At 47.1% G+C, this 19,900-nt stretch overlaps 1 protein-coding gene across 1 annotated transcript in view; it reads left to right on the forward strand.

Moving 5' to 3' along the window:
- The window catches only part of LOC122376095 (sialin-like), a 61,597-nt gene that overhangs the window by 8,084 nt on the left and 33,613 nt on the right, over window positions 1-19,900 (forward strand). Inside the window, exon 2 of the mRNA XM_043355789.1 lies at window positions 9,503-9,659. Coding sequence (XP_043211724.1) covers window positions 9,569-9,659 — 91 coding nt within the window. The 5' untranslated portion in view covers window positions 9,503-9,568. The remainder of the gene's footprint in view (window positions 1-9,502; window positions 9,660-19,900) is intronic.

Raw genomic sequence — 19,900 nt, forward strand, 5'->3', positions numbered from 1 at the left:
CAAATCGAAGGTGACGTGTTTTTTGCTATTTAAATTTTTCTGTTTTAATTCAAGGTCGAATGCATTTCAAGGTCACTTCAATTTAATTTTATAATTAAAAATCAAAGCCTTATCAATTGCCTATAAGACCCTGTTAATATCATTTTGATACCAGAAAAGGAACCAGAGTTATAGCCATTTAAAAAATTAATGTGTGGCATTTTTCGCTATATTCGATGACCTATATCTCAGCGATACGTTATCAAATTTCGAAAATATTATACGTAACTCAGTTTTGAACCATGCCCAGTCTGCCTACAAATTTTCAGAAAAATCGAAGGGGATGACGGATTTCGGTGTTTGATTTGACGTGGAATGCCCCAGCTGGAGTCGGAGTCTGGGTCACCGAAAATCAATTGATACCGCAGCGTATCCGGACAAATCTTTGCATGGCATTTCTTCGTCGCGCAATTCTTCGTCCGCTCATTTCTTCGTCCACGCATTTCTTCGTCTCCGCCTTTCTTCGTCTTGCATTTCTTCGTCTCGCATTTTTTCGTCTCGCATTTCTTCGTCCAAGCATTTCTTCGTCTCCGCATGTCTTCGTCCGCGCATTTCTTTGTCTCGCATTTTTTCGTCTCGCATTTCTTCCTTTCGCATTTCTTCCTTTCGCATTTCTTGGTCTCGCATTTCTTCGTCTCGCATTTCTTCGCCTCGCATGTCTTCGTCTTGCATGTCTTCGTCTTGCATGCCTTCGTCTCGCATTTCTTCGTCCGCACATTTCTTCGTCTCCGCATTTCTTCCTCTCGAATTTTTTCCGCAAATCTTCGTCCGCAAATTGACAGTGCAGCCTGCTGATTGGGCTATTGCCTATTTCATCTTCGTAGCGGACCAGCCATGGCTAGCACACACATGACGTCACTCGGGGCATTGATTCAATTCACTGGACCTACACCAGGGCTATGGAGTAAGACAGTTAAGTGTTTTCGTAATCTGCGACTCGCTTATTAGGTGTAATTTGACCCTCAGTGGTGCCATAATATTCCGGTGTCATTTGAACCCAATGGGGCTCAAATGACATCGGAATATTATGACACTACCGAGGGTCAAATTACACTCAATAAGTCATGTGAACGGAATATTATGACACCACTGAGGATCAAATTACACCTAATAAGGGAGTCACGGATTGCGAAAACGCTCAACTGTGTGAAATGACACCTATAGGATATAAAAACTCCTCATGATAGCGTCAAAAACGCTTAGATGTGTTATTTTACACTGACACCGTGCAGGATCTTTTGACACGACACCTAAAATGGGAGTCAAAATTTTGGGAGTTATTATTAAAATTTCATTATTACATAAAAATACATACATACATAAAAATCATTATTTTTAAAATAGAAATAATTACTCCCCCCGGGAATCACGATCCCCTATTTGGGAATCAACTGACACCCATGGTGTAATCCGATTCTGAAAAACAGTGTCCATACACCGTTTTTTAGTGTAAATTGATCTCGGTCAGAATCACATACCCAAGGGTCATTTGACTCCCAAAATTTTGACTCCCATTTTAGGTGTCGTGTCAAAAGATCCTGCACGGTGTCAGTGTAAAATGACACATCTGAGCGTTTTTTGACGCTATCATGAGGAGTTTTTATATCCTATAGGTGTCATTTCACACAGTTGAGCGTTTTCGCAATCCGTGGCTTCCTTATTAGGTGTAATTTGATCCTCAGTGGTGTCATAATATTCCGTTCACATGACTTATTGAGTGTAATTTGACCCTCGGTAGTGTCATAATATTCCGATGTCATTTGAGCCCCATTGGGTTCAAATGACACCGGAATATTATGGCACCACTGAGGGTCAAATTACACCTAATAAGCGAGTCACGGATTACGAAAACGCTCAACTGAGTGAAATGACACCCATGTTCAAAAACTCCACATGATAGCATCAAAAAACACTAAATTATTACAGAAATTGTTTTGACGTCACTGGTGGTATACCACCATTTCTTGACTCTGCAGTGTTGGTTCCTAGGAACCAACACTGCAGAGTCAAGAGATTTTCGGTGAATCAGACTCCGAATCCAGCTCCGGCTTCCAATATCGACTCCGACTCCGACTACGGCCAGAACTGTCGTTTCCAACCGACTCCGACTACGGCCAGAACTGTCGACTCCAACGGACTCCGACTCTGACTCCGTAACCCTGGTGTAGGTTCAGTGATTTGAATCAATGCCCCGAGTGACGTCATGTGTGAGCTAGCCATGGCTGGTCCGCTACGAAGATGAAATAGGCAATAGCCCAATCAGCAGGCTGCACTGTCAATTTGCGGACGAATATTTGCGAAAAAATGCGAGACGAAGAAATGCGGAGACGAAGAAATGTGCGGACGAAGAAATGCGAGACGAAGAAATGCGAGACGAAGACATGCAAGACGAAGACATGCAAGACGAAGACATGCGAGGCGAAGAAATGCGAGACGAAGAAATGCGAGACGAAGAAATGCGAGACGAAGAAATGCGAGACGAAGAAATGCGAAACGAAGAAATGCGAGACAAAGAAATGCGCGGACGAAGAAATGCGGAGACGAAGAAATGCTCGGACGAAGAAATGCGAGACGAAGAAATGCGAGACGAAGAAATGCAAGACGAAGAAAGGCGGAGACGAAGAAATGCGCGGACGAAGAAATGAGCGGACGAAGAATTGCGCGACGAAGAAATGCCATGCAAAGACTTGTCCGGATACGCTGCGGTATCAATTGATTTTCGGTGACCCAGACTCTGACTCCAGCTCCGGCTTCCAAAGTCGCCGTCGACCCCGACTCTGACTCCGGCCACAACTGTCAACTCCACCCGACTCTGACTCTGACTCTGTAACCCTGGTGCGAACCACAGCTCAGGTCCAGTGGTTTGAGTCAATGCCCGGCCAATCAGCAAGCTGCATTGTCGTGTGACGTCATTTGTGTTCTAGCCATGCCGGTCCGCCACGAAGATGAAATAGCTCGACCCGTTAGGAAAGCCGTTGACTTCAGTTGCCGGAAGTGTGCCCACGTGGGTGCGTGTGGTGTGAGCGGGGAGAGGAACTTATTTGAATTAACCCTAGAACGCCTAGGGGGGGGGGTTGTATCAACCCCCCCCCCTGAGGTTTTTTCGAAGTGCACGCTAAACGGCTTGTCGTAGCGGGCTGAAATTTTCAACACCCTCTGGGGCAACCTTTGCGCATCTTTTGCCGAAAAAAAATTGATCGGGTCATGTCAGGTCACGGAGTTATGACGTCATAAGAGGTACAGCCTCCGGCCGGATTTTCACAAACTGAGTGCCAACGCCCGAGGTTTCCTGCCGGTGGTACGGACATCGGTTGATGGATCGTGATGAAACTTCCCATGCATGTTGGGGCAAGTATTGGCTATCATATGGTATAAGAAATTTGACCGGGTCAGGTCAGGTCACGGAGCTATGACGTCACAAGAGGAACAGCGTCCGGTACTATTTTTGAAAAGCGCCCGAACCACTATTTTGCTAATTCTTGTCACCTCAATGGGAATATGCAGCAATATTAGCTTCTATAGGGAGCAAATGGACCTCCCAAATCCAAAAATACAATCAGATTTCAAAAATTTAAATTTTGATTTTTCGAATTTCTGCCGCCGACTGTGACCTTGCCGACTTCCGGCGCTCCCAACGCGCCATTTTTAGAGCTAGGGAAACGAAATACATACCAAACGATAGAGAATTAATCAAGGAACACGATAGTGAAGGTTTCAAGTCGATATCTCCCACCGTTTTGCCGCAATCGCCGCCGAAAGTTGAAAAAAGTCTATTTTTCCGAAAATTTGACCTTTGACCGGTCAAAAGTAGGTCAAATGTTGACCTAGGACCAAAAAATATACTACCAATCGCGAGATCTCGTTGAGAGCAATCCGATGGTTTTTTCCGCTAAGCTCTACGACCTTCCGTTTCGAAACGCCAGGGGGGGTCGTAACAACCCCCCCCCCCTGGTCGTTCGTGTTATGAGAAATGGCCTGGTCGTGCGAGGGTTAACACGCTTTTAATGTCGCCAAACGTTGTTTAAAGTGTAGATTTACTTCAAGTAATAGTGCTTTAACGGTAAACTTCAGATATTATTTGTAGTTTGCTCAACATGCGTATTTAAACAACGAGGCGCCCTGCACTCGGCGAAATTTTGAAGTAGGACAAGATAGCAACGCACCATGGAGACGGAGGTAAGTTTTTATGTCATTAAGCTGCAGAGTAACTCTACCTAAGTAAGTAGCAATAATCACCGGTTGATGGAACATTGTTGAAATGTGAGTAATTCCTTACGGTGACTGGAGTCACGGACCCATGAGCCTTGCGATAAGTTTTCATGAGATTTCGCCATACATTTCGTGCCCAAATGTTTTGGAATTTATTGTTGCATATAAAATAAAGAATGACATGCATGTATTGTTAATTTGCGTCACGTGGTTAGCAACTGCAATTATGACTCTGTTGGAGAGTGTATTTTGATCCCATAAGGTGTATGATTCCGAGAATCATTTGACAATATCTGGTATAAAGACTGATTGAAAAGAAGACGTCATCGTCAATAGATAAAATTGTAGCTGCAAAGCTGCAAGGGTGAAGACACATGTAAGCTACATTTAAAGTCTCGTTGCAGTCTAGCTAATCGTTCCTATAAGCTTCAGAAGCAGAACATACCCATGGGTATGTTGGTTAGTTGTACCATACTATTGGTCTCAAGATAAGGGCCCAGGCGACCTGTTTTTCTGATGCGATGAATATACCCTTTATACCCTCGCCGCAGCTCGGTTCGAGTGCATCCCTCACCCCTGCACACAACCCAATCCCCGCACTCGAATATTACCGGTATTTCTTATATAGGAGACCAATAGTACCGGTAATATTGATATTAGCTGATGTATGACGCTAACAGGAACAGGCTCTGAGCCGGTATAGAAAAACCATCCCAAAAGTCATTTGACACCGTTGAGGTGACACCTACGAGGGGTGTTTTTTGAAGCGTACCAAAAACGCGCAGTTTCCAGGAGTCCGATTACACCCGGAATCAGACACCCCCCGAGGTAATCTGACTCTGGTTGGGAGTGTATGTTATACCACATGTCGTCAAATGATTCCCGGAATCATACACCGTGTGGGATCAAAATACACCCTCAAAATCCGATCACTCCCTGAAGTGACACCTAAAAGGGGTGTTTTTTGAAGCGTACCAAAAACGCGCAGTTTACAGGAGTCAGATTACACCCGGAATCAGACACTTCCTAGAGTATTATGACTCTGATTTGGGGTGTATTTTTATTCCATAAGGCGTATGATTCCGGGAATCATTTGACACCGTACGGTATAAAAATACACCCTCAACCAGTGTCATAATACCCTAGAAAGTGTCTGATTCCGGGTGTAATCGGACTCCAGAAAACTGCGCGTTTTTGGTACGCTTCAAAAACACCCCTTTTAGGTGTCATTATTTTTTTCAGTGTACCCCTCCCCCTGCTAACTGCCCACCCTCCAACAATACCCCCCCCCGTGGCCGCCCCTAGCTCCCGGCCCGTTGTGATCTCTGCTGACTGAGCACAACGCGGGTACGACCAGTTCCGGCACAATACGAGCATCAAATGACTCAGCAGTGGCGGCGGGGACAGACCTCAAAACTGCGGGCCGATGCGACGGATTTTCTGAACTTTTGTGCCCTTTGCGTTTTCCGATTGCTTGATATTTTGATTTGGGTTCAAGAAGATGCTATGTTTTATGTAAGAAGGCATGCTATTATCGTATGTTCTTTTACCAAGGACCATATTGGCTAATTGATCCATAACTGACCTTATGCCAGGTATCAATCATTTTGTACTGTTTTTCATCTAGTTGCCCAACATGCTATTGATTCGTTTCGTTTCCCATTAGCTTCTGGTCGTTATTTGTTGTGATGATTTTGCCGCTGCATCGTATATAAGAGCTACCAGCCAAATAATTTTGTTTGACCTATCACGTAAAAGCAGTGCTGCCGTCCAAAGGCAAAAACGCATATGTCGGGTCATGACCTGACCCGACATATGCGTTTTTGCCTTTGGACGGCAGAGTGGGGTGACCAATGGCCATTGACTAGCGACAATGATCGTCTAGCATGTCAAAATATCAGCCGTTGATCGGGAGGTCACGTGCTAACTGACCGGCCCGTGACCATATGTCACGTGGGCTACACTCACGTGCAGAACCTGTCATACGTGTTTAAAATGGACCGTAGTTCACGTGGTGGGAACGCAGTAGCACCGCGCCGGTGGCAGCGAAACACCTTCAATTATAAAGGGGGCGGGGGGCACTGCCGACTTTTGGTCCCACTCTTTCCATGCAACGCCCATAGGGCTAATGTTAAAATGTCAAAATGAAAGGGGACACGGTGCCCCGGTGCCCCCCCCCCCGTTCCGCCGCCTATGAGTGGTCCCCCTTCCTTTCCCTCCCCTCCTCACAAACGGAGGGGTATGTTGGTGGCCGGTTCCCACCACTACCACCTCTCTACCGTGACTCCCCTCCCCACTCTGTGACCCCTTTGACCTCTCGACCGGTGCATTAGTGACACGAGTGGGTACTCAGACCGACGCCCCAGCACAGATTGATGGCACCGTGACGTCAGCAGGGTGTGAAGGAATTCTTCAGTGGTCGTGAATAAATGGACGGTACTATCCTTGAGTGCCCTGGGGGTACCTTACTACCTATGCTGGCCGCTTGTGTTTTGATACGTTATTTTGGTATATTTCCAATGCTACTTTATGAATTTTCATTGGACGCGTAGGCATGGCAATGGCGTAATTCTTTTTTCCACCCAAAGGAAGGCGCTATACGGAGAATATCCCATTGCGTCATTGAAAAGTGACTTACACCTCTAATCGGCCAGCTGGCTGCGTGGAGTAGTGGTGAGCACACTCGCCTCGTGATCTAATAATTAGGGTTCGATCCCCGCCGCCGGCCGAGCTTTTTGGCGCGTTGTAGGTTAGGTTGTAGGTTTGTAGGTTGTAGGTTTGTAGGTTGTAGGTCTGTAGGTTAGGTTGTAGGTTAGGTTGTAGGTTGTAGGTTTGTAGGTTGTAGGTTAGGTCAGGTGAGGTTAGGTTATGTTTGTTTTTGTTTGGTTTGTTTACCAAGAAGCATCTTCGGGTATAGCGCCTTCCTTTGGTTGGAAAAAAGAAACACGCATGGCAATGACGAAATGAGGCAGCTGATTGAAGTAAAGGTTCTGCTTTAGAGCTATAGATGAAATCTGGATTAACCTTCGCCCCAGTGTGGGGGCATATGTTACCACCCTGTCACGTTTTTTGCGTGTGAATAAAAAACCGCGGCGCTACCGCTTGGGGTAGCTTTTGGTACATCAATTTTGGACAATGTGTGAAATTTTTGACCCCAGGTCATGTCAGGTCAGGTCACCAGGTCAAGTTAACTGACCAAGCCTAAAAAAGTTTGCAATCATGTCCAGCCTGCAGTGTTTGTCAGAAAGCTTTTAAACTTGGTGGATTGCATGCTGTTATGGGCGCCTACAATTTGTATATCCCGGATTTTTTATATCCGTGACCTAAGGTCAGGTCAGTGGCGTGACCTTTCCATTACAAGTCAAGGGAGAAAAATGAAAATACCTCTAGATCCGTGTGTACGCATAGGAACAGTCCAAATATTTCAGAATCACAGTGATTTTGACCACCCGCGATGACCTAGGTGTCATTTTTGCTGATAGCCTCTAGAAAGGTCATCCGAGGTCATTTGAGGATACAAACAGATTTTTGCCAATAACTCGCGATTGGAAAAAGATAGAACGCATAGAACGCTGGGGATGGTCTCATTGTGTTTGTCTTGTTGAGACGCATCGACTGATATGCAACATGACCTATTCCGGTCAGCTCATGACCTTGATCTGAGGTCAAATTTTCAAGTTGACCTTTCAAGGTCAAATTATAGTTCATTCGACGTGTCTCGGCGAGAGGAACACGATTCTGGCAATAGAAATGTCGTGGCTTTTTGTAGTCGAAAGTTATTGTCGAAAAACACTTTTCGTAAAAACAGCTATTTTTGGGGGTTTTGCCCTCTGGAGGCTAAACCGTTGACCTGAGGTCAATTTTGATAATGACCTTATCAAAAGAAGAGTTCAAAAGCTATCGATTGCTTTTCCATGCGTTTTTCTAGCTACCATAGTGTCTGAGATAACGGCATGTTTTCTGAAAAATATGACAATTGGCAATTTTTGACCTTTGATGACCTCTGGTGACCCCAATATTGCTCTGACATGAAAAATGACTGAAATACTTTCAAACGTACGCATTGAGAGCTATCGACTACTTTTTACCGCGTCTTTCTAGTCCTCTTAGTTTTTGAGTTAGAGGTGGATGGTAACATATGTCCCCCCCCCCCACTAGGGCGAAGTTGGCTGAGACCGCCACTGGGGCGCGGGTTAAGCTGTGAGTTATAAATATATTTCTTCTTCACAAGCACGTTCGAAAAAGTATGAAGTTACAATTGATTTCTTGAAATCATTGAAATATATTACCTGTCTTTCGACGCAGTTCTAAGTTCAGAAGTTCCAAAAATTGGTTGTCAAACGTGCCGTGAAGAGAAGACCTATCAAAAGCAGGTCCATTAAGGAAATTGTTGACGCAGCCCAGACGATCAGATGAGGACTTATCGCTGCAGTAAACCGTGCAATGGTGGGGGGGGGGGGGTCACCTTGTATCACGCTAGACTCTGGTAAAGCCCCGTAGCAAAACATGTTTTCAATATGTTTACTACCTGCCCGACTCGTCTGGTAAGCCAGTCCCGCCTGCTGCATTCACGAAGCGTTAACAGCATTCAGAAGTATCTAAACCTTGTCTGTGGTGCTCTCGAAAGGGTTGTCCAAAGACCGCCTCACTCTGGGCTGTATATCTATATTGAGGGCATCTGTACCCATGTTTGTATAAAATATCACAAGAAATGTTTCAATGTGCAGTCTATAAACACTGATATAGGAGTGAGGTGTCTGTTTCTTGTAGTTTTCTGTGGGTAGATTATTGCAATGCGCGGTTACATGTCGATTACTAATGTCGCAATATTCTGATAGATAAACGTTTGACCATTCCTTTAAACATTTCTTCTCCACACGTCACGCCACGCCTCCCCAAACATCCTACTCACGTCAGATAGATACGCTCTCATGTGAAAACGTATGAGTCAGCTGGCTCGTCTCTGTGAAAATTATCGACAGTTCAAGACGTTCTCCATAATACATATGTCTTTTACACCTTACTGCTGCTTCACGGCGCAAAACATCCCTTGATCTGCCATTGCCTAAAATCGTCTCTGACGGGACACGAACCCGCGACCCGTCACTCTCTGTCGCCGTCACGTGGCCCGTCTCCGCCACCATGTTTGACGCGGATCTGGCAGTCTGGCGGAATATCAGGCTACCAGCCCCCCCCCCCCCCTGTCACCCAGACGGCTCTGCGGGCCCGGTCTCACCCCTCCCCCTTCCCCCAGGTGACCATACGTCAGAGGCGGCCCCGCCCGTGAATAGCCCGAGGGTCTGTCGGGTCAGCCGTCGCCATGGCAACCTACACAGCTGCGGACGACCTTGGCACACTGGCCCCCAGCCCACCGGAGAGTCCGACGAAAACCGTCAGCTCCTCCACCACAGGTGAGCGGGGTGGCGTGGTGAGGGAGGGGGGGGGGTGCATGGGGTGAGGGGGTTCATTGTGTTCTGTCCCGTATGCATCCTTTTTGTTTTGTCCCAGTTGTAATAGGAATGAGAAGGCGGACACGTGCCATTTTGGAAAATGACGACAACAGATGAGTTTTGCACGCGTTTCTTAGTCGAAAATAGTTTCAGATTAGATTCGATAAGAAAACCTCATAAAAGATCGAAAAGAAGGAAACATGTGCGGAGGATTTTCAAGTCTAGGGAAGTTTTGAAGGTTGTAAACTACTTTGAACCTTTCAACATCATTGCGTGTTTATTACGGCCTAAGGCTTTCGAATGATAATGGAACATGGGACAAGGGACAATGGAAAATGATGGTACTTAGATAGTAAATTAACATTAAAATTACATACGAACCAAGCGAGCGTATAATGCCCGTTGGAAATTTTGGAAGTTGTTCATGAATTATATTTATGCATACAATTGTATCAATATTCGACACAACACATAATCTATTCATCAAAGGGGAGCAATAGCACATGATAGCAAGCACATTTGTCACAAAATACATTCTCTTTTCCATCGCGGAGAGTCCACAAATTGTCTTTCCCCGATGTAGTCTCTCAACATCGACCGACCCACCACGTGGTCAACCATCCCACTCTTGTTCAAATCATCGCGCTTCCAGATCTGACACGATGTCCGTCATGGCAGCCCACCCCCAGCGCCCGTCTCATCCTTGAAACGAGAGGTGTCTGGAAATTATTGATACGTGCGACACATTGCAATGCTTCGGTAAACGCGAACGCTCGAATTTCGTTTGAATGTAAATCGGATCGATTGACTTCGTTACACAAACAAACGAACTGTCGGAGCAGAAGTAAGCAGTCTGCTTGTTAACATGACATTCGATATGACTTGGGCTGAAATGGCTCAGGGTTGACCGCTATTTAGCGGACACTTGCAATATATAAACGATGACTCCGCGGAACGAGTTTTATTGATCGAATCCGGAAACGGAATTACATTTTTGTATGTATTAATTTATTTGTCAGAAGTTGCATCGGCCTACTTCTTGTCAGCTGTCAATGCTTCTGATGTCTTAAACGGAATCCCTATTACTACCAAAAATGAGTTATATTCCATTGTCCATGTAAGTTTCAGCAGGGGCGGTCGCAGACTTGGAGTTTGGGGGGGGCCAACTTGGCAAAGGGGCCCCTGCGCTGACCCGGGGGGCCCGGTGCTAGCTTAAAGGGGCCCACGGGCGTAGTGCACGGGTGCAGAAATCTAGGCCATGGCCGGTGAAGCGGGGGGGGGGGGGGGGGGTAGGGAGCGGCACCCGAGCGGAGGCTCATTGAGAGCTTTGAGGATGCACATGTCGAAAAGGTACCGAAAAGTGCATTTTGAAGCATTGATTATGTCAATAATTCACGCAACTGTGAATGGACTGCCGCAAAAGTAAAGGCGGCTAACTTTGCCATTTTCTTTGCAAAAAAACTTTGCCATTTTTTAAGATCATCGTGCTAAAACTTTTAACAGTGGGTCATCGGTATCTGTTCACTGTTCAATCACATGTGTTCCGACTTCCGTTTAATCTTTTTTTTTTTTTTGCTTGAGCACAAATGCAAATTTTGACGACCATTACAGTAGCAAATGCTTCGAAAGACGGATAGTGGGCAAAATATCCTAAATTTGTCGTGCTGCATGGAAAGTAGTGTTGCTGAGGAAAGGGGGTTTTGTTCCAGATTATTGTGGATGCAGAATACATTGTCTGCACTCACTGCAGAATTATTGTTGGTGCAATTGCGCCCACTGCACTCATGGTTCATACACTTATGGGTCCACCGATAGCGCTTCGGCGATAACTATCGCCTGGAGGCTGCAATGGGGAGTACGGTGTCAGACCCCCAGAGGCCGGCGTTGGACCCAAGGGTCAGCGAAGGGCCTCAAAGGCCCCAGGTAGGGCCCCAGAGGCTGATGTGGGCCTTCATAAGCAAGTGCGTGACGCCCAAAGGTAAGGCTTGAGCCCCCCAGAGAACATAATAGGGCCATCAGTGGCCGGTGTAGAGACCTCATAGGCCAGTTTGTGGGCCCCTCAGAGGCTAGTGTGGGGCCTCAGGTGTCGCTATGAGGCACTTAAAGACCGGTATGGGTCCTCAGAAGCCGGCATCGATCCTTCAGAAGCCAGTACGGGGCCCTCAGAGGCTTATAAGGGCAGTTTCGGTCCCAGAGACAGAAATGGGACCATCAGAGGCCGGTGTGGGTCGTGGGACCTTTAGAGGCTGGTTTGGGCTCTTAGGGGCCAGTTTAGAGCCCTCAGAGACCAGTACAGGGCCTGCAAAGGGCAGTTTGAGACCATCAGAGACCGAATTGGGCACTCAGAGGCTAATATGGGTCCTTATAGGCCAGCATGGAGCCCTCAGAGGTTAGGGTGGGGCCCTAAAAGACCGACATGGGCCGGCGTTGGACCCCAGAGGCCAGAAGAGGGCCCTCAAAGGTCAAGATGGGCCCTCAGACTAGGCCGATGCGGGCCCTTAGAGGTCGGCATCAGGTCTTCAGAAGCCCGTGCGGGGCCCTCAGAGGCTAAGGTGGGTCCTTACTCCTTACAGGCCAGCACGGGCCCTCAGAGGTCAGTGTGGGGCCCTAAAAGACCAGCATGGGCCGGCGTTGGACCCCAGAGGCCAGCGGAGGGCCCTCAAAGGCCAAGATGGGCCCTCAGACGCCGATGCGGGCCCTGAGCGGCCGGCATTGGGTCATCAGAATCCAGTGCGGGGGGCCCTCAGAGGCTAACGTGGGTCCTTACAGGCCAGCATGGGCCCTTAGAGGTCAGTGTGGGGCCCTAAAAGGCCGGCATCGGCCGGCGTTGGACCCCAGAGACCAGCGGAGGGCCCTCAAAGGCCAAGATGGGCCCCCAGAGGCCGATGCTGGCTCGACATCGGGTCTACAGAATCTAGTGCGGGGCCCTCAGAGACACTTAAAGGCTAGTCTTGGGACTCGAGAGACAGAAATGAGGCCACCAGAGGCCGGTGTGAGGCTCTCAGACGCCGGTTGGGCCCCTGAGGCCGGTTTAGGGGCCCTCAAAGGCCAGTGGAGGGCCCTCAGAGGTCAATACGGGTCCTCAGCGGTCAATGTGGACGCTTGACCGCCACTGAAGGGCCCTCAGAGGTCAGTGTAGGACCCTCAAAGACTGGTATGGGAGCTGTTAATTGCTGACGTGGGTTTCTCGAGCCTCGTGACAATCGAATACGGGCCAGGGCCCCATACGGCCATGGGGGCCCATCGGTTGTTTGGGGGGGGGCCAAATGATATGATGGCCCCCCCCTGATTTGCCTTTGGGGGGGCCATGGCCCTGATGGCCCCCCCCCCCTGCGACCGCCACTGAGTTTCAGCCTTAGGCATCTTGGTTTACGCATCAATCGTTGATCCAGGCCCGCAGGCTAATTTGAAACTTTCATGCATACAAGAACCTGCTTGGCTTAGGCACGGTAAGTCTCGGTATGGGTTTAGGGCTCACGAGTTTTCAATAAACGTTCGCGAACAATGCACCAGACTTTCAACATGAAATGAAACTCTGGTATTGACGGCCGAGTTATTACGGTAACCACTGCACGGTCGTCGTCAAAACACCAGACACAAAAATGCAGAAATCGAAACTACTCTAGCCATAGCCCTCCGCGACCCCGCGGCTGGCATACATAAAAAGCTAAGTGATGTTCCTTTGAATCGAACGTCGTGCATGTTGCCACAACCTTTGAAGGTGAAACATTTTCGATGCAGCGTTGACCTTTGTGAAAACACAATCCGGCATTCTTCAGACACCTTTCATGGAACGTTCAGGAAAACCAAGATTGACCTTATTGCTAATGTAAGCGCCAAGCTTGCATTTGTGATGGAAGACACCATCTCACGTGGAATGCGTGACATTCCACATTCCATTCGCATTCGAAACTGTTGGAACTTCGTTTTCGCACACAGCCTGCTACGATGTGCTGCTTAAATAGTAACTCATCATGAACATTGCACATAGCACCGGCGGCAAGATGCTTGCAACATCTTCATTCTACTTTAGTCTCACCAACTGCGTGAACAATACGAACTCATTGAGTCTATAACTTCGTAGCTCCGTTCATAACTTTGAGTCTGATTCACTTGGAGACCGATCCAGCTTTAATTATGCATTCCTTTCAGAGTTCTTATGTAACTTCCCTTTATATAATCCCTACAGCTGAGGTCTTATATCCTGTAGACACTCATTCTATTACAAGAAAACCAATCACACCAGGTCTCAATTTATTACTTGTTTTATCATGCTTTGTTGTGTTGCATTCTACCCAATGACTTTTCTTGTCTCGCGGACTTCCAACCACCAGCTCTGCGTGCGAAACCAGCCCCGGTCACGTGAGCACCACTGCAGTCACGTGTACGGGTCACGTGACCGGGTCACCTGAGGGGGACTTCAGGCGGGCAGTTCTTCTGCTTCCCTATAGGGTCAGGTCACACAGCGGTCAGTGGGGGGGGGGGGGGCACTGCAAGCTGTCTGATCTGGTTAGTGGAAGAGGGTGGAGTGGACACCCTTCCCCCTCTCCCCGGAGGGGGCGGTCCCAGTGGTGGCTAGGTGTGGGTGAACCCAGCCAAGTGCGCCTCGGGTCGATTGAGGTGGAAGGGACGTCCTGAGACCGGTGCGAGTTTGGGAGAGGAGAGGAGGGGTAGAGAGAAGAGAGAGAGAGAGAGAGAGAGAGAGAGAGAGAGAGAGAGACCTCTCTTTCTATATCTTTTTTTTTCTCTCTTTCATATCTGTTGATGACAAGTTGATAATCAGATTCGTTGTCTTCTTGATGGATTTAAGTACAAATTCCTTACAGCTCATTTGAAGTGGAAACGCACTTCCTTCGTTATTGTTTAAAGTGCTTCTGGACGAAACTTGCGCAGCCAAACACACAGACAAATTGGTTCTGTTCGTCTCCTCTTATCTCAGCCATATAACAAAGGAACGACTTCTTGGAACAGCAAAAAAAGAGTGTGTTTCAAAACAATTCGCTAGATTAATAACACAGTTAGATGTGCGCCCTGTACATATCTATTCCACGCAAATCGCTGGTCTCTGATTTCTGGATTGATGCTAGTAAGATGGAAGTCAATCACATCCTTCCGAAAGGGTTCTGTCTACTATTTGGAATCCCCGCTACGGTTCCTGACCATGCGAAGACGCATGTCCGCGCTGACACTTGTAGAGGCGGTTTGTATACGTTACGATCTGTGTACTGCACGGTTGACAGAGTGAATCTTGTAAACTCCAATCGGTTATGTCTGAGCGGGCCAGTCTGAGAACGGGATCGGACGATCACGGTTACCAGATCACGTTTCCGGTCGGCTGCCAGACTGTTTTTCGCGCTGTTATACCAGATAAACTGTTTTAGCAGATGTATATCAGATAAAAGTTCTGTTATACCAGATGTATCTCAGATCAAAGCTCGGAGCATTACAAGAGAACGAGGCGTTGACTGAATTTCGCGAGCGTTTTCTACTGTGTTGCTAGGATCCCACCACCCAACATCCCGTTGCAAATTTCTCAGAATCTGACGAAGTAACGTCCGCGGTGTTCCCGTATGACCCCGCTCCCCGCGGGTTCCGCTCAATCGACCCCGGTGACCCGACCTTGCCAGGCCACCGGATGTAGCGATCCCCGGGCTGCCAGACGGTTGCCAGGTCGGCTATCAGGTCTGCTGGTATTGAGCGCCCCGGGGCAGATGTCTGGGGGCGTTTTTATCGCGTATGGCGTTCACTGTGTGCATTAGCGCATTAGCGAGAGCCGATCGGTGTGTGAAACAAACGTGGACGTCATGTGACGCGCGTTATCATTGTCGGATCAATGGGTGGCCGGCATCAGATGATGTGAGATGACGCATTGCTGGAACCACGGCACAGTCATTGTAAGGTATCTGCATTACGCATTGCGGGGTGCTGAAGAACAAGCAGAGCCAAATGAGTACCTAAAAACATTTAAAGTAACATTATGCAAGTTATATATCACATGCTGGAGAAAACAAAACCGTAGCTTATCTTAACCCTCGCCCGCACATGCCATTTTCCCATCCTAGAACGCACATGGGGGGGGTGGTTGCCACCCCCCCGCGCCATTTCGTTCCTGTTGGAGATAGAGCTTAGCAGTAAAGACCAAAAAGATTCTTTGGGAAGAGACGAATCCAATGATACCCAGTTTTACCTTCTCAGGTCAGTCATTGACCTTCCAGGTCAGGTCAAACTAAAAAATGTTGCTGTTTTGGGTCACCGTTGGATATCAAGTGCGCTGCTTATCAAATACCGATGACGATGCTGTTTTCTGGTGCCAAGCCAGCTAGAACCTCATTGTCACACTATCCGACCAGAATTTTGCTGCTGAGGTCATTTCAGGTCAAGTTAGGTCAAGGTCAATTATATGTGTTTGTATGTCTGTGTGTGTCTGTGTGTATACTGATGTGTGCACCGATTGTTTTTGGGTCCATATCACATGAAATCATGATCTGAGAAGCTTTTACCAAAAATGCAGTCAAAAAACTTCACAAAAAGTAAATTCAGCTTGCCTAAAACGCAATTATCTTAGATGACCTAGGTTGGCCTTGACCCTGACCTTGACCCCTGTACATCGTCGAACAACATGTTCCATGATAGGTGGGAGGTAAGACTGGCAAAAAAGGCCGAAATCAGGGTGTCAAAAGCTCACAAGGCCCATGGCAAACGCAAGATGTTGAGAATTGGCCATTTGGGTCATGACATGACCTGAAAAACAAGGTCATATCTCCGAAACCAAAAATCACAGAAACTTGAAATTTTCAGTGGACATCAAGAAAGGATAGACGAGCAGCTATACGAAAAATCAGCCTTCTAGCTCTAAAAATGTGGAGTGCAGAGCAGAAAGACTGCCTGGGGGGGGGTGGCAACCACCCCCCCCCATGTGCGGGCGAGGGTTAATAGGCCAAAAGCGCCCTTTATGTCCCTCTGGACTCTCCCGCTCCTAAAGGATAATGGATGACTAAAGTTCATTTTTAATTTACGTAGCCTTTAGCGGAGCTTCCGTTCCAAGTCCTGAGAATGGCTTTCTCCCAATGGTCTGATCTTCAATAACACCACGGTCATTCTGAAACGAATGGAAGACATTTCTTTCTAATGACGGTCATTAAATTACCTCAATTCAATCATTGGCAGTCTATCCGAGTTCTAACCTGGTGTAATCCATTTCGTGGCATGATAAAGCGAATCCTATTTTAGCGACGTCTGAGGCAATGCGACTTGGCCAAGTCAAGGACATTTTTATATTTGTTGTTGCTTTCCTGTTTACCAACTTGTTTTGCTCTACATAGGTACACCCAACATTCTTATTTCGTACCTACCGCAGATCCTCAGGTTACTTTTGTCGTTGGGCTTGCCATGGGTGCAAAGGTAATGCGTAGGTCGTTAATGTTGGTAGCACAGATTACAGATGGCACTGGAGGCACGAGTGAAAACAAAATGGCAGCTCATCACGCGATGCCGACAGCTGATTTATGCATGACCAGCAATTACTGTGGGCAGGTATTACGACAGCAACCTGCCAGGCTCTGACAGAAGAAACATGTAATTGACATGGACCTGATTGACATGGACCTATATAGCGACAATAATTAGCGCTTACCTTGTTCCTCCGAAAGTGAGTTTTCAAGCGTTTTATGTGAGCTAATGAAATTACATCGGCAGATATTTTGGGAACGGAAACCACCCAACACGCAGTGGAAGGTAGTCAGATGTAAATAAGATTTACCGCTTTTATTATCTATCTATCCTCTGCATAGTCGGTCTATTTCTACTTGTGTCACTTATGGTTCGGCCCACCACCTCCGGCGGACTGCGGAGGTGTAACGTCACTGGAAATATTACGTCACTGGGAGCTATCTTTGGAAAGGTGGACAGAAAACAGGAGATGATGATAATGCCGTCAGCAGCCATCTCGACCGAAACGCTGGATTAACACGCCAATTTCGAATTGGATTGCTTTCAATAATGCAAATTTAATGGGTATGGCGTACTGTCGCCAATTAGTTCGCAGATAGATATGTGCACTTTGTATGTTCTAGAAAACTTAGTTGAGTCAGTGCTTTCCATTCTTTCATAGGGTACAAAATAGTATATTAACTACAGCAGTGGTCCTATGATCTGTTGACAAGTCCTGTCGAGAATTCATCGTATTTGTAAAGCTAGACGACTTCTAAAACTAAATACAGACTTCTCCCATCACGACAGTCGCGTGACAAGACATTTCCACCGGCACTTCTTTACCACGTGGCCAAGTGTGGTCGATGTCTTGTCACGGTCGCCGCCGACCCGAAACTAGATCAGATGCGTCTGACCGTGACCGTAAATGTCACCCACCGTCTGATCTGCTGACATTAGCGTGAGCATCCACGAACCGAGCAGCTCAGGAATCATCAATGGTTGTGCGCGTATCCAATGCCGAAAAAATACGCCAGCAACCGGAGTTGGTCGGCGTAGTCCGCGCCGGTCTCATTAATGGAAATGATACGCCAGGGTCAGCATGTGAATTTTTTAGAGGGATCGCATGCACACAGTCGGATTCGTGGTATTATTACGTAGGTAATTTATGATCAAGGCCAAAAGATCTGGAAATGAGACAGAATTATGCGCAACGTGATTTCGGCTGGCATTTGTGAGCATAATTGAAATGGACTTCCTGCTTTCCTAAGTAATCCACATAGGCTTACAAAACGATGGTTAAAATTAAGAAGAAATCCTAAATAATTGAAATATCGGAGCGAATCAAGCGATTGGCATGCAGTGGCATACCCTTCAGAAATCCAAAACTCATCAATCTTTTTGCGGTACTTGGCTAAGACATTGTATTTGAGGCTCAGTTCTGAAGCAAAATTAGGTAACAACATTGCCTTCGGTATGTTTCATCGGTGCTCCCTGCAGTCCCCCGATCAGGTCCGACATCGAAAGGTGTTAATTACCGCACTGTTGCTAACAACACTCGCGACTTATTTAAAGAAATAACCAGCCAAACACGCCACCAGCGCTGTGCTCTATTTCCCGTCCCTGTGTGAAACTCATTGTTTCAGAACGTTCACGATGTGTTGTGTGCCTACCCGCCGCGTTGCCCCCTACAAACACTTCTAGACATTCGCCATTATTCGAAACAGCAATGCGGCGTGTGACGTAAGACACAACGCTCGCACCTGGCAACGTCGTCTACTGCTCACGTGGCGAAGGTCACCTGACCGGTCAATGAGGTCACGTGGCAATTAGACCGCGCTGCTTCAAAGTGGAAGCGATGTCACGTGGCTTGACTGATATGACAGAAAAGCTTTTGATTGTGCCTTTTTGCTAGCTTGCATAAGGCTTCTTATGACGGAGTTAGCAACAAATTATTTGCTATCACTAACAAGCTGGGGTAATAGTTCTAAAACAAATAGGCCATATTACGAGCATGTGTGCTTCTTGGTCCAAAATTGAAAAGTTAAATACCTATATTGCTTCATTTAAATGAACATGCTTCAGAAAACAGCAACTTTTAACAACACGAAAGCGTATTCCAGGCTTCACGTCTGCCAGTCTCCGCCATTTTGGGATTGCTATTCCGACGCGGGTCGAAACCACTTAAGCTTTTAATTGCTTGTTGTTTCAGGCAAATGGTAAGTGCCAATAACAATTTGGCTAGCATTAGTTGAACAATTTACCAGAGGCTGAGATAGGGTGATATTCGCTGCAATGTTTTCCTCTGTATTCTTTACTTTACCTTTTGCCACTTTTTTCTTGAACACCAAAAGAGCAACATTCTTGATTTTTATTTCATCAGCACATAGGTTCTCTTTCTAGTAGATTGAACGTGTGACAAGATCACAAATTTCCTCGCCGGAAAGCTCAACCAGCTTCCAAAAACTTTCGTGTTTCCATGCCAAAAATACCCTACCGTGCTGAATGAGCGGCAAAGGTTTGGCGAGGGATGCACGAAACAACACCAAAATAGCAGTGTGAACACGACTTTACGCCCGGCTGCGACCACGCGATAGCGTGGAAACTGGATGGAGATAGTGGTAGTGATAGTGGTAGTGGTAGTGGTAGTGGTAGTGATAGTGGTAATGGGGTCACAGATGTCTCAGGAATAGGGAGAAAGAAAGAAAGAGAGAGAGAGAGAGAGAGAGAGAGAGAGAGAGAGAGAGAGAGAGAGAGAGAGAGAGAGAGAGAGA

This window comes from Amphibalanus amphitrite, unplaced genomic scaffold, assembly GCF_019059575.1.
Source record: "Amphibalanus amphitrite isolate SeventyFive unplaced genomic scaffold, NRLGWU_Aamphi_draft 002013F_arrow, whole genome shotgun sequence".
In the NCBI taxonomy this organism is placed as follows: Eukaryota; Metazoa; Arthropoda; class Thecostraca; order Balanomorpha; family Balanidae; genus Amphibalanus; species Amphibalanus amphitrite.